Below are 14667 nucleotides of genomic sequence, written 5' to 3' on the forward strand. Positions count from 1 at the left end.
AAACAGGAGAAAAGGCATTAAAATACATGAAATTGGATGACATCTCAGAAGCTGTGCTTTCCCCAAAATTATTTTTTCCTATTTCTGCTAAACTGAAAAAGCATCTAGCCGGAGAGACTTGTTCCCAAGAGAGTCTAGTTGGTTTTGCTGAAATTTTTATTACCTTTTGTTTATTAAATCATTGATATCTGTTCTCTATGGTTGGGTAAGTTTTATCTGTCAATCCAGGATGATCCACTTATATGGGCTGCATCTTGAAATAGGGCCTAATAAATGAATGTCTTCCATACTGGATTTTTAAAAATTATTGTTTTATCATAAAAATAATATATGCTAATAGTAAAAATTCTGAATTATACAGAAGGTGGTATGAACTGAAGAGATAAAGATATCCCCAATTCTAGTCCCCTGCTGTGGAGGTAACGATTGTTAACAATCTCCTTTGTGTCTTTTTAGATATTATCGATGCACAAAAAACAGAAAATGAAATCTCCTATACAATGCTCTTTCAACATGTCTTATTCATCTTTTCTTATTGTTGGATATAATTGTTTATAATAACAACTAGTGTTCTGTAGTATGAACATTCTAAACTTTATTTACTCAGTCTTCAATTGAGGAACAGTTTTGGTCATTATATCAAGCAGTGCAATGAACATACTGGCCCACACATCTTTAAATACCACTATTAAGATATTTATGGGATGAGTAAATTCTGGGTTAAAGAGTGAGTGTATTTTCAATACTGGTACTTATCATGAAAACTGCCTTCCAGAAGAATTATACCTATCTGTACTTCCACAAATAATGTAGATGGATAGAACCTGTTATTCAATACATTTGACAGCACTAAGTATTATCAACTTTTAGGATCTTTACCAATCTAACTACTGAAAAAGTGTCAGTCATAATTATTAATTTGTATATTTCTCCAACCATGAGTGAGGCTGAGCACACTTTCCTATGTTTACTAGCAGTCTGTATTTCTTACTCTCACTGACTGACAAGGGCTCTTTCTTACATTAAGAAAAGTGGTCTTTTATCATGGTGTGTCAATTCTCCCTCCCCACCCATCCTCTTGTTATATGTTCTTGATCCACTTGTTGAGAAGTTTTACATTTTTATGTGAATAAATTCATCGCTCTTTTCCTTTATGGCTTCTGAGTTTTCTAGTAGGTTTATTTTTCTAAGAAAGGAAGGAATGATTCTAATTTAACCTGTATAAACCACTGAAAGTAGCTGAAGAGGCTGGCTCTATTACTAACATACAGTGCAACCTTCTGCAAATTACTCATTCTCCAAGAATTTCAATTTCCTCATCGGTAAAATTAGAAAAGCCACTACCTTCATGGATGATTGTGAAGACCAAATAAAACAATGTAAGTTGTGACTCAGTGCACTGTACACAGGGAGTATAGTAGCCTTGCTTCCCCCAGATTTCAGACACTGCCATCACTTAGCTCCAGGGCGTGAGTGCTAGCTAGTTCAGTGGTGAATTCACATTTCCCTGGGAATCCCAGCACACCAACCAGGAGCTCAGCTCCTGGTTTGCTGTGGTAATGCACGATACATTCTTAGCACGGTTCTTAGAGCACCCTGGGATCTAAAAGCTTTTGATTATTTTGGGGATCTATGCTCACCAAAATGGCTCAGGGCACACAAATGCCAGTGACGACTGCGGGGGCACACAAACCCCAGTGATGACTACACAGTTACACAGCTTTTGAGTAAGAGTGATGTCTTTACCTTACTTTTCATGAGAATGAAGGGAGGAAATTGCTCCAGAGCAAAGAACAGAATTGAAACAAGAAATTAAAAAGTATAAAAACTTACATGGCATTTCCCATTCTCTTCTTTCATTAAAGGAGAATTCATAAGCACCACACAGGTTGACAGTCCTCTTTACAGTAGGAAGAGAGACACGTATGTACATCTAATTGACAGTCTATTCTGCACCTTCACACTCGGCCTCTTATCTGATTTTATTTATTATGGCTACATAGATCAAGAAGACCAAATATTTCTTCAGAGAACTCAATTATTTAATAAACTTCTCACTTAAATGAATATCAAATCCCAAGCAATTTTTATTAGAAGGAATTTATTTTTCCTACACACTCCAAGCACTGTAACATCAGGGTTATTCAAGCAAGAAGTGAACCTAGTTGTCATGACCTAATTGTTCAGAGTGGCAGTTGCTCTTTTGGCTCAATTTTAAGTTTTAAGTATCTAGAAAATACATGTGTTGGGTATCTATTGTTAACTGAGCACTCAGAGCTACTGTTCTAGTACCGGGCCCACCAACACTGATCTTAGCATCTGCAATAAAAACTCCAGGATTAGTCACATTCTATAAACACATTTTAGCCAGAGAACTCCATTATTCATTTTTTACAGAAATCTGTGCACGGAATATAGCACCATCATTTTCTCAAAGGTGGCAGCAATGATATCGTCCATGCTACATGTGCTTCCTCCAATGTGACCTTGATAGTTCTTTCTTTGAGAGGTGCAAGCTGTGTTCTCTCCTCTTGGAAACAAATGGATTCTATGACCGTTTCCACTAACAGAGGCCAGCAGAAGTGAGCCTATGTGACTTCTGAGGCTAGGTCACAAAAACAGCTACCATATATAAGGAGTTTAAAGGTCCAGAGATGACAATGGTGAGGAAGCTCAGGCCATGTGGAGAGGGCCAGGTGTTCTCCAGCCCCAATCCCATCAAGTCCTAGCCAAGGCCTGCTGCCAGTCTCGAGGATTCCACCCTGCCATCAAGCCACTTCCAGTCTTTGAACCTTCAAAGGATTGCAGCACAGAGACAAGGATTTGTGCACTTAATACAGTCAGTGCCACAAAGTTTTGGGGCAGTTTGTTACACAGCAATAAATAACTAGATCTTTATCCTAGGTTTACTTGAAAACAGGCTATCTTGCAACTGCTGAGGATAAATGATTCCCCAAAGCACTGCAAAACTTCTGCAGGAACAATGTGAACAGATTAGCCACCCTGCCCATTAATATCCTGCTAAACAGCCCTGTGTCGGGAAGCAGTCATACATCTGTTACTCTCCACGTAAAAGCCAAACGATGGATTCCCCATAAGTCATCAGGCTGCTCTAAGATTAGTGGTGAAGGGGTAAATCTGGAGAGGGTCTTCCAAAATGAAAATAAAATATTTAGACCATCTTGCAAGTTGCTCTTCAGATGCTGCATTTTTCTCTTTCATCGGTTCCAGCTGACAACAGTTGACAGCTGCTTCTGTGGCTGTTTAAGCCGAAAACCATTTATCCTGAGAACATAAAGACGAATGCCAGACTGGATCTGATATATGTAAAAGTAAACTCATAGGATGGTATCGTGTCCAAAGAACACATTAATAACATTGTTATTATTAATATTTATTTTGCAAAGTAGATGAAATATGAATTCTCTGATCCAGGGTATAAAATAAACTCTGGATGGGAAACAGGAAATACAGTATTGATTAACCTGAATTTATAAGGATCCTCACTGCAGGTGGCAAAAAAGCGGGGAAGGTAGAATAAAGAGCTTCATCCCCATGAAACCTGGCATGGTTGGTAGCAATGTGGTAGACCTGGTGACAGTACCACTGACTTGGTGTTTATGACATGTTTAAACAACTGGACCAACATACAAGGCAAGAATGCAAAATAGCCACAGACACATCCCACCCCACATGTTCATACGGCATGAACTCAACATATTGGTATACATACATTTTCACATTAGCATCCATTACAGTAGATTTTGGGGATTACGTTATATATAATTTAGCATTCCCCTGCCTACTGATGGTTAGCAGTAAACAGATTAAACTTTCTAACCATTAAGCATTATATTTTTTTAAGCCTGCTAGCTTCTGCATGTCTATTTTACTTCCATCTAAGGTTTAAAAAAATCTAATTATCAAGGTAGATTCTGAACAAGACTTCAGTGCCCAGCTTGGGGTGTGGTGAAGAGTGTTTAGCTAAGCTTTCAATGGAAAGAAGAAGGAAACTTGAGGCCAAAAGAGTTTGCATGGCTTGCCAAAGGGCATACCAATGGCTGGTTATTATTTTAAAAGATGAAGCTGAGATCAATTTTCAACAGCATAAAAGGTTCATGGAAACAAAGCCTGTTATCATCAACAATATGAAACTTGCCTAATTTCTGTGGACATCTTCTGAGCATCCACTACAGCCCAGGAGCTATGCTCGGTGACATAAGACAAACAGAATAACCTCCCTGTTCCTCCCAGTCTTCCTTAGGCAGGCTTCCAGGTGCTATAAATTCAGCTCAGGTGTCATTTTCACCATTTTCCAGGGGAGTCCTGAGCTCGTAGAAAGTGATCTTAATATGTACTGAGTGGTGCCATAGGAAGTGTATTCTAAAGTTCTTAAATCTAATTAATAGCATTTAAAAATATAGTCTCTATGCTTCTCTATTCTTAAGAAAACTGAAGAAGGTTTTCACACCTGAAAATATGGGAAAATACTGTCAAGGCAATGAGACTTCTACAGGATGTAAGAGACCCACTATAAGCCTCACCTGGGAAGCCTTTGAACATGACCTCATGGTGATCCCAAGCATGACCTAGAGAGGCCAGTCGGTGAGCTCCTCTCATCCTCATGTGTGCCATAACCGAAATCTCTGATGCTTTATTCACGACAGGCAGAATCTAAAATGCCCTTTCCAGTCCAGAGAGTCTCTCCAGCTTAAATCGCTCCCCCAAACTAAATTCTCCCTGCTTTCTGTACGGGAGAGTCAGGCTACTGGAAATGTCATTCTTCACGCAGTACTCACACATCAAGGTCAGCTACCTCCAGATTAAAGCTACCCCGTTACAATAGTGGCTTTCAGGATGTCTCAAACAGGCCTGCCTGTTTACCTCTAGTTTTACAATCTGGGCTGCTTGGAAAGGTTGGACAGAAAGTTCTGAAGCCAGCTGTTGGGTGTATAAATCCATATCAGTTCAATACTACGGTCTGGGGCACAGAACCGGAGAGGCTCACAGGAAACCGAGGGGGAACTCAGCTTCTGTACCTGGCTCACAAATAATGAATCTTTTATGCAAAAGCAATTACATATACGAGGAAAAAAAACTTTCCTTGAAATGGCAGAAGTGAAAAAAAAACTATTGATTGGTTTTGTCCCCAAACAATAGGATCATTTCCCCTTTGCTTTCAGCCCACATTCTGGATGGCTCTGCCTTTGTCCTCAGCTGGCTGTGAGGTGCCTCCTGAGCTAGCCAGCTCCTGACCTCCAAGGACTGTCCCCCATGCTTCTGCGCACACTTAATGTCATTTGAATTGAGCTCCTCACCGTCATCAGTCTCTGTGAACCCCACAGTGTTTCAGGTGAAGGATTCTGAGTTTCAACACTTCAAGAAGAGAAATTATAAAAGGAAATTGCTCTCTGGCTCTGCTTACTTTTTTTTTATTTGCTTAACATTTCCCCCCTAGCTGGTGAGCGTGCAATTCGAGTGACTTTAGAGCTAAGTTTAAACAGAATACTAGGAGTCAAAGAAACCTGTCTTTTTTGTTTTAAAGTTTTTATTTACTTGAGAGGGGAGGGGGAGGGGCAGAGAGAGAGAGATGGGAGAGAGAGACTCCCAAGCAGGCTCTGCACAGTGTGGAGCCCACTGAAGGGCTCAATCCCATGAATGATGAGACCATGACCTGAACCAAAATCAAGAGTCAGACGCCTAACTGACTGAGCCACCCAGGTGCCCCAAGAAACCTGTCTTATTATTAGAGCCTTTAACAGACGTAATAGAATCAGGCTCCTGTTAGCAAGAAAACACCTAATGGTTTAGATTAGCTCCCTCAATTGTCCTTTCAAAACCTATTCCACCTCTCCATTCACTGTAGAAGATGCCATCTTGAAGTGACAGGTACTGGGACTTCTCAAGATGCTACTTAAGAGGGAGAAAGTAGTTTGCTGATTAGGACCATTAAGCAGTGCTTGGAGGGGAGAAGTCAGCTTCTTGTTGTGGCTTCTCATTTATATGGCTGGCTTAATCTAGGGTAAGGCTCCTGGAAATGGCCCTTGGAAACAAACACAGGTGGGTCGTGAGAATGAAAAGCAACCAACTACCTCAGTTAGCAAGAGTCCTCAGAGAACAGAATGCAAATTTAATTTTTTACTCAGGGATACATTAGAATATGCTTTTGTTTCACTCTTGAAGCGGATCTTGCTAAGTCATTTGTTTTGAGGACGAGTGCACAGTGTTTGCATGTGATGGGGGTGCAGCAGGTGCTGGGCGACAGGCCAGGGGTGAATCAGTGGGCTTTTTTAAGAGTCAGCAAATCAGGGGCAATCCTCTGTTGACCTGTGCTTTCATGCATGCTCTGGGTCATGATTCTAAACAGGAATGCTAATATATACAAGTGTGTAGGTAACAAGAATGACACCATTATGTATCTGTATCGGACTTTAGTTTACAAAACTCTGAAAGGCAGATATACAGAAAACTTTAATTCTGAGAGTGAAATGATGTGTCCTAGATGAAACTTCTGTTTTATAGCAGAGGCAGACCAAACTCAGGTTTCTGGGCTCCTAAGCTGGAAGTCTCTCCATTGGCCCATGAAACCCTTTTCCTACCCTTGAAGATACAGCCATAGAACTCTGGGAATTAGCAGCATATTCCAGACTGACCTAGATCAGATCTAAGTAATCTTTTCACTAGGAAATAACAGAAATTGGGGTGCCTGGGTGGCTCAGTTGGTTAAGTGTCCGACTTCAGCTCAGGTCATGATCTCATGGTTTGTGGGTTCGAGCCCTATGTCAGGCTCTCTGCTGACAGCTCAGAGCCTGGAGCCTGCTTTGGATTCTATGTCTTCCTCTCTCTCTGCCCCTCCCCTGCTTGTGCGCTCTCTCTCTCTCTCTCTCTCTCTCTGTCAAAAATATATAAACATAAAAAAAAAAATAACAGACCCTACTGTTCCTCCCTCCTAGCACATCATCACCATTCACCTGGTGACTCAATCCTAAACCTAGGAGACATCCTTGTGTCCTGACTCTTCCTCATGTCCCATGTGCTCTGCCTTCATAACAGGCCTTCCCTCCATGCCTATGCCAGCCTCCCATGCCAAACTTCCTTCACCTTTCATCTGGACTGCTAACCCACCAGCAGCTTGTCCTCTGTTTCTCCTCCACCTGACAGTCCATTCTCTACCCAAGTAGAAACCATGCTAACACTCCTTAAAACTTGCCGTCATACTTAGAAAAGTTTCCATGTTGTGGCTCACAGAGTTCCCAGGCTCACCAGCTTCTCTGACTCACTGCATCTCACAAACGTACCAACTTAGTTCCTGTCTCAGGGCCTTTCCCTAACCTTTTCCCTCCACCTCCTCCAGACTTTGCCTGGCTGCTCTTTCACTTCCCTGTTTTCTCAGGGGGATCTTCCCTGACTCTCCTGAAAATAAGCTACTGCTTTCTGCTTCATTGTCTCTGTACTCTACTGTCATTCACTGTACATATCACTACTTGAAATCACACTGCCAATGAACTTATTTCCTGTCCTTCCCAATAGCCCAGAAGCCCCTTGAGGACAGAGCCCTGTTGTCTTGGTCCCTGTGTATTGCCCACACCTGAACAGAACCTGGCACCCATCCGCTAAGTGTGTGTGTGAAAGAATAACATGCAGCAGATGTGAGAAAGGCCATATCTGGCTCCCTGAGGACTCAACAGATATATTATAGTCCAGCAGCATAAACTTTTCCTGGATCCAGTGTGGAAAAGAATGGTATATTAAGGGTACCCTTTATGCAATCAATAGTGCCCACAGTAACATCTACAAAGATGAATTCCACCACACTACTTTACATTTCTTTAGAAACTGCATTACATTAATATATTATATTATATTATATTATATTATATTATATTATATTATATTATTATACTATACTAATATTATATTATATTATACTATACCATATTATATTATTAAATATTATAGAACTAAATTTTAACAATAGACAGGACAGGACACCTGGGTGGCTCAGTCAGTTGAGTGTCTGACTCGTGATTTCAGTTCAGGTCAAGATCTCATGGTTCATGGGTTCGAACCTCGCATCGGGCTCTGCGCTGACAGTGCTTAGTCTGCTTGGGATTCTCTCTCTGCCCCTCCCCTGCTCTCTCTGTCTCAAAATAAGTAAATATTAAAATAAAAATAGACATGGCTAGCATGGTGTCAGGCATATGGTGGGTGCCCAGTAAACACACATTGCTGAATTTTAAAAATTTCTATCATCTGCCATCAAATTAATTATTTTCATTTCCTCATGTTTCCTCTATCCCTTTCAAAATACAAGTATATACTTTTACATTGTCGTAACCACATATAGGTATTGATTTGTTTCCTATTTTACATTTTTTAACACTTTTTTGATGTTGCAACCCAGTCTTTGTAATTTTTAACAACTATGTAATATTCCATCAAGGTGCCGTGCTATATAACTCACCTCGCCTCTTTGGGGCATTTGGCCACTGAGTTCACTGAAAGTAAAAACACCACATAAATTGAGGTAGGATCAGAAGTTCAGCAGAACCAAACCCATATTCTGACCAGGGCAGAGAATCAACCCAACTGCATGATGTCTGTCACAGAGCAGCCCAAATTCTCTCTATTGCATCAGTTTATTGGAACAAACTGTAGATTGTCGTCAGAAAGCTCCAAATCACTGCACAAATTATTTATGAAAGAATGACTTCAACCATTGGCCAAGTGTAGCCAGACTCAGGAAAAGGCACCAGAGGAGGAAGAGGACGGAAGAGGCAGCAGCTGTAAGGCTGCTGGAAAGACTTTAATACAGGCGCCAGTCAGAGCCTATTTTATTCCTCTGCTCTCTTGAGAAAACAGTCAGCAGTTTGTTAGGGGATGAATCAGTCAGAGTCAGAGGGGGAAGAAAGGGCTTGTATATCTTGAGGATTATTGTTAAAATGCTCGATAAGTGGCTGTAAAGTTATGCGGTTTTCTTCTTTTTCTTCTTTAAACATTTCCCCCTCTTGGTGTATAGGCGAAATAGTCATTGGCAAGAACTTGGGGAACATGGGAAAGTATGAAGAAGAAAGTAAAAATCCCCTGTAGTCCTGTGAGCTGGACTGGCCACTGTGACACGTGTGCTTGTCGTGCTCTCCCTTACGGATACATCAATCTACATAAAAGTAGAATTACAACACCTAGCCTACTCTTTACCTTTAAACCTACTATATTGTGAACCTTTTGTTCAATGTCTCTAACAATTATTTAAAGTAACACAGTGTTGAATATGTGCAAAATAGTTCTTTGTGTTCAGATGAGGAAAGCAGAATTGATTTGTTTCTCCGTGGGTAACATACAGGTTGTTCCCAAATTTTCTTATAAATAATAATGCAGAACTCTTTGAATTCTTCTCAAATAAATTCCTTAGGGCAGTTTTTTTTTTTTTTAATTTTGTTTGGTTTTGGTTCTTTTTAAACTGAAGTATAGTTAATACAATGTTACATTAGTTTCAGGTGGATCTATGAGTACCTGGTGAATTTTCTAGAAGAAGTATAATAAAAAGACAACAATCAATCATCTTCCACACCAGCTGTCTGTGGTGATGATGGCAGAAAGACGGGACAGGGAAATGAACCAGAGAGTAGCTATGTGAGAAATACAGGGAGTACTGCTTTGGTTTTTAACTCTGGTTTACCATAATTCTCATTTACCACTTTCATTAGGTCTTACCTCTATTGTTGATAGAGATATCTACCCTAAATCCTTCTCTCTGTGACACTGTGGATAAACAATGGTGGGGGACAACTGGACCTGCTAGTGGTTTGGATGACTACATAACCCATGGCTACTTTTACCATTAGAATTACAGTCTTGTTTGCCTGGTTATGAGTCTTCCTGTTGGAAGGGCACCTTTTCTCAAGGTTGTGGACTGAAATACAACTTTGCCTACATTTACGCCATGTCCAAGAGCACGCAAGTGTGCTGACCATGCAGCTGTTTCTCATGACCTCACTCAGTCTCAGCATCTGAGCTACACTGTAATGGTAGCCACTGGACTTGGTTGAAATCAAAATTTCATTAAGTAGCAGAAAGATACAATTGCTGTTAACTTACACCCAGATGCAGCTATTTCCACATTGGGTTTAAAGATAAAATTCTGCTACAGAGGGAGAAGAAGCCTGTAGTTTGGGAAAACACTTTAATCAACTTATTATTATTCATATTATTATTATTATTATTATTATCATCAAGAACAGGGAAGATGAAACAGAGGAAGCTAAACCACTCTAGTAGTTAAGTAAAAGGATATCCACATAAGGGGTTGTAATGAAAGAAACCGATTTGTGGAAGCTTCCTTGGGTCAGGCCAAAGAGATGGGAGTTTAGGAAAGAGCAGGCACTAGGGAGAAGCCAGGAAATAATAAATTTCCTCTAAAGAGACAGCTACTTCCTGGTGTTACTCCAGAAACAAGACAAGAGATGGCCAGTAAGTGATTCACTGTGGTGACAAATCACTGATTGACTGTCACAACTGTGATGCAGAAATTCAGTTTTAGTTTCCTCTCCATTATTTCCAATCTCTTATAAGTCACTGCACCACTTAGGGTATCCTGAGGACTTAAAAGGAGGTGCAGTGATCAATGTCATGAAGCCAACAACCTGTGGAGTGTTGCCAAGACCGTAGGGGTGCTGGAGAAAAGAGCCAGAAACAAGAGCTAGAGGAGGGCATGATTATCCCCATGAGATCTGCAGAAACTCCACAGGGCATGATGGTTGCATACAGCTGAATATTTTTGTTTGGATTTTAAAGGAAAGGGTAAGAGAAGGCTTGCGACCTGAGGGCATATTTGGTTATAACCACAGGCTGGTGACCACTCATTTTGAGGACCTAGTTTTAATGTCTTGCAGATATGGTCTCTAAAGATATAGAGGGTATCAACCCTAAGAAAGTATAGCCTGAAGGAAATGTTAGAAAGTAAAAGGCTTGCTTTCTCCTCTTTGTTTTCTGGCTTTCAACAGAAGGTCAGGTGCAGCATATCATCCTTCACCAGCAAGAAAATCTGAGACAATTTCCTAAGGACAGGCCTCTGGCAGGATGTTCCTGGAGCTTAGTTTACTATTCCAACCACAGATCAATGTGTTTTAGACATTCCTTCTGATCCAAGGGGCACCACTTTTGGGTCAAGACAAGATTGCAGGCTAATTCATTAGGATATCAGAGAGACAATGGACAAAATTCAAGAAAACACACAGCAGATACCTTTGCATCCTGTCCTCTGCTAGAACTTTCAGGGGAGTCCTTGGGAAATTTAGAGGGCTCACTCTAAAACTTTGAGGAATGAGGGGCTGAAAACTGAAAATGAATTATTTAAAATATCCTCTTTGTAATTCACAGACTTTAATGTGCACATATCAGGATACATTCCTCCTAGCTTACATATCACCTAGCTAAGGTAGACCCTTCTTTGGCATTTCTAGAGGATGTAGGAATGAGACATGTTTGGGGCTCCAGAGGCTATCAGACAGCAGAAACAGTGCCCAAGAAGCCCTCGAGCTACTAAAGGATGGCTGGGTATGAAATGAGGTGAATCTCCTCCCTCGAACATTATTTATTTAGATATTAAGAGGCTATCTCCAGTGGTGGCTCAGGGCACACAATCTATAGCATAGATTGTAAGTATAAGTGTCTTCTCTGATGTGGATTTAGTACCTTTAAAGGACATAAGTCCTAGGTGGCTGACCCCTGCCAGCAGTTACCTTACTATAGGATGGGCTTCTATCGGGTTGTGAGAACCTTCTCAAGGCATCAGTCTCAGCTTTTCTAGATCCCTTACCTGCCCCCAAGTCTACAAAGGATGGTGACCTTCAAGAATTGATGGAAGTGTTCTTGGGGCACCTGGGTGGCTCAGTTGATTGTCTGACTTTGGCTCAGGTCATGATCTTGTGGTATGTGGGCTTGAGCCCTGCCTTGGGCTCTGTGCTGACAGCTCAGAGCCTGGAGCCTACTTTGGATTCTGTGTCTCCCTCTCTCTTTCTGCACCTTCCCAGCTCATGCTCTGTATCTCTCTCTCTCAAAAATAAACATTAAAATTTTTTTTAAAGAATTGATGGAAGTATTCTTTAAATCATATACATCTACCATATCTACAAAATAGTTTCTTTCTGTTGGTAAGTAATCTATCTTAGATCTCCAAGAAATTGGGTTGGGTATGTAAGACAGGTGTCAGAGGCACACTTAGGGACTGTTTCTTTGAGGAAAAGATTTTTGATACCCAGTTTGTCAATTTTTATTCAACTTGTCTGAAAGGATATTGTCAACTTCCCTCATGAAATTTCTCTTGTAGAGTTCCCCATTTAACCCATTGCCACTCTTGTTCTCCCTTTTGTTCAGCCCAAGCCCTAGAGGCATCGACCACTTATTTTTCTTACTTCTACCTCTATGTATTTCACATCCATCCATTGTTTGCAATTTTCATTATTATCAGTTGAACCCATATTCTCATTGGTGTCCCTTGAATGAACTGTTTGCTTGACAGACTGATTCATTCACTCATTCATTCTACACCCATTTTCTAAGTGCCTCTTTTGTGTTGGGAACAAGATAGAATTCCTGCCTTCAGGAATTTCACCACCAAGTGGATGAAACAGACACGTAGACATTTCAAACAAGTGCAAAGCAAAACCAGAAGTGTTAGAAATGTATATACACACTCAGGGCACCTGATGGCTCAGTCGGTTAAGCGTCCAACTCTTGCTTTTGGCTCTGGTCATGATCTTGCAGTTTGTGAGTTCAAGCCCGACACTGGGCTCTGTGCTGACAGTGCAGAGCCTGCTTGGGATTCTCTGTCTCCTGCTCTCTGTCCCTCCCCAACTTGCTCTCTATCTCTCTCTCAAAACAAATAAATAAATAAACATTAAAAAAAAAAAAGAATACACAATCATACACAAGCACACGGGAGAAGGAACAATGACCCTGGGCTTTGGCGACAGTCCCTTGCTTGTCCCTCTTCCAGGGGTGGGTGCCTACTCTTCTTGTCCTACTCACTGAAGCCAGGTTAATTTCCCAAAGCAGTGTTGCCAGGCCAATATTCCTAACAGGGATTCATCTAGCACCTGCAGGACTTCCTCACACACACATGGACTGATTATCAAAGGCACCTGCCTGTGTCTTTTTGCTGTGGCTCTAATTGTTAGAAAGTCTTTGGAACCTAACGACTCTGTTGTTAGAGAAGTCTGGCTAATGGAATTTTATTATGTTGGCCCATTGCCAAGTTCTTAACAGATACTATGGTGTAAAGGGGCAAAGGTGGGAAGAAAGAACTTGTTGAAAGAGAGAAGAAGGAAATGTAAGAAAGCTGAACACAAATGTTAGCTACTTCATGACTATCTTACAGACCAGTCCTTTTCAGTTATGGTGACTTTGATTATCAGCGTTTGCACCATGTTCATAAAAAAAAAAGATACATGGTTTGATAAGAGTATCTTTTGATTCACAAATATAAATTATATGAAATTAATCATCTTCAGTTATGCATTTCAAATGTTTTTTTAACTAAAAGAATATCCGCTCATGAAACTAATGAGCAACAATCTCGACGTGTGGGCACTTTAAATATACATATGCCTCTGAATTTGAGATAGATTTTTAAAGATCTATTTTGGTCACTGTTAAAGTAAAGCAGGGCAAAGTAATTCTTTCCAAAAGTAATAACCACCTCTTGGTTGTTCCAGGAATGACTATGCTCTGTGGATTTCTCAAATGGAATTTTCTTTGTACTAGGCAAATATTGAGACAACATTTAAGTTGGCTCGAGTCTGTCTATATTGACTTCAGGAAGCAGCAAATATCATGGGACAATACAAGGGTGAGAGAGGGAATCTTGCAGTCATTACCACCAAGGCAAGATGAAGCATACATTCACAGAAAGTTGACCATAAGGATTTTTTCTCACTAATATAGTATAAAAGCACAGACTAAGTCCTATTAAGTTTGGGAGAGTTTAATAGATATAAACAAAATGAGACTTTTGCATGCAGAATTATGGCTCCATCTACAATTTTCTAAACTGCTTTGATCTTTGTATAAAATCCTATTTGAATCATTTAATGTATTATCACAAGGCACATGGCATACATCCTACCTTAATGTGACACCATAAATGTCCTTATGGCTAGCTGTGCTCCCTGAATCCTTTTATGAGGATGTTATTGAGAATTTAAGCAGATCCTAAACTAGGACAGCAGATTCATGTGCAATAAAATATACTGTTAGTCTCATGATTTAAAAATGGAAGATTATATAAATGCGTATTTCTGGATATATAGCTGGCCTAATGTGTATGATATTACATTTGTATTTAACAAATACAAAGTCCAGTTGAATTAATGAGGGCCTAATAGGAGAATGAAGGAGAGAAAAAGACGAATCAAATAAAGAACTCATCAATAATAGACGAGTATAGACACCCCTCATTCAACTAATGTTCCATTCAAGTGACTTTCCTTGATTAGTGAGGCTAGCATCTTTACGTATCATTTAGAAAATCTTCCTACATACTTAAATGGAGTGTGTTAATTAAACTTTTCTGTAGCAAACTTCAGTCAGGTTGTTTGGACTGCTTTTATTAGTTTTATATGAGCCTAACCAAATTGAATAGACTTTATTTTAATTTAATACTTTAAA

At 40.2% G+C, this 14667-nt stretch overlaps 1 protein-coding gene across 20 annotated transcripts in view; it reads right to left on the reverse strand.

Annotated features, from left to right (window-relative positions):
• FARS2 (phenylalanyl-tRNA synthetase 2, mitochondrial) overlaps positions 1-14667 on the reverse strand; it is a 632301-nt gene that overhangs the window by 166852 nt on the left and 450782 nt on the right. Inside the window, exon 9 of one of the 20 annotated variants that reach the window (XM_058733126.1) lies at positions 1971-3285. The exons of the other annotated variants lie outside the window; for them this stretch is intronic. Coding sequence (XP_058589109.1) covers positions 3219-3285 — 67 coding nt within the window. The 3' untranslated portion in view covers positions 1971-3218. Of the gene's footprint in view, positions 1-1970; positions 3286-14667 lie in introns of those variants that run through there. 20 annotated transcript variants of the gene reach the window in all.

This window comes from Neofelis nebulosa, chromosome 6 (assembly GCF_028018385.1).
Source record: "Neofelis nebulosa isolate mNeoNeb1 chromosome 6, mNeoNeb1.pri, whole genome shotgun sequence".
NCBI classification, from domain to species: Eukaryota; Metazoa; Chordata; class Mammalia; order Carnivora; family Felidae; genus Neofelis; species Neofelis nebulosa.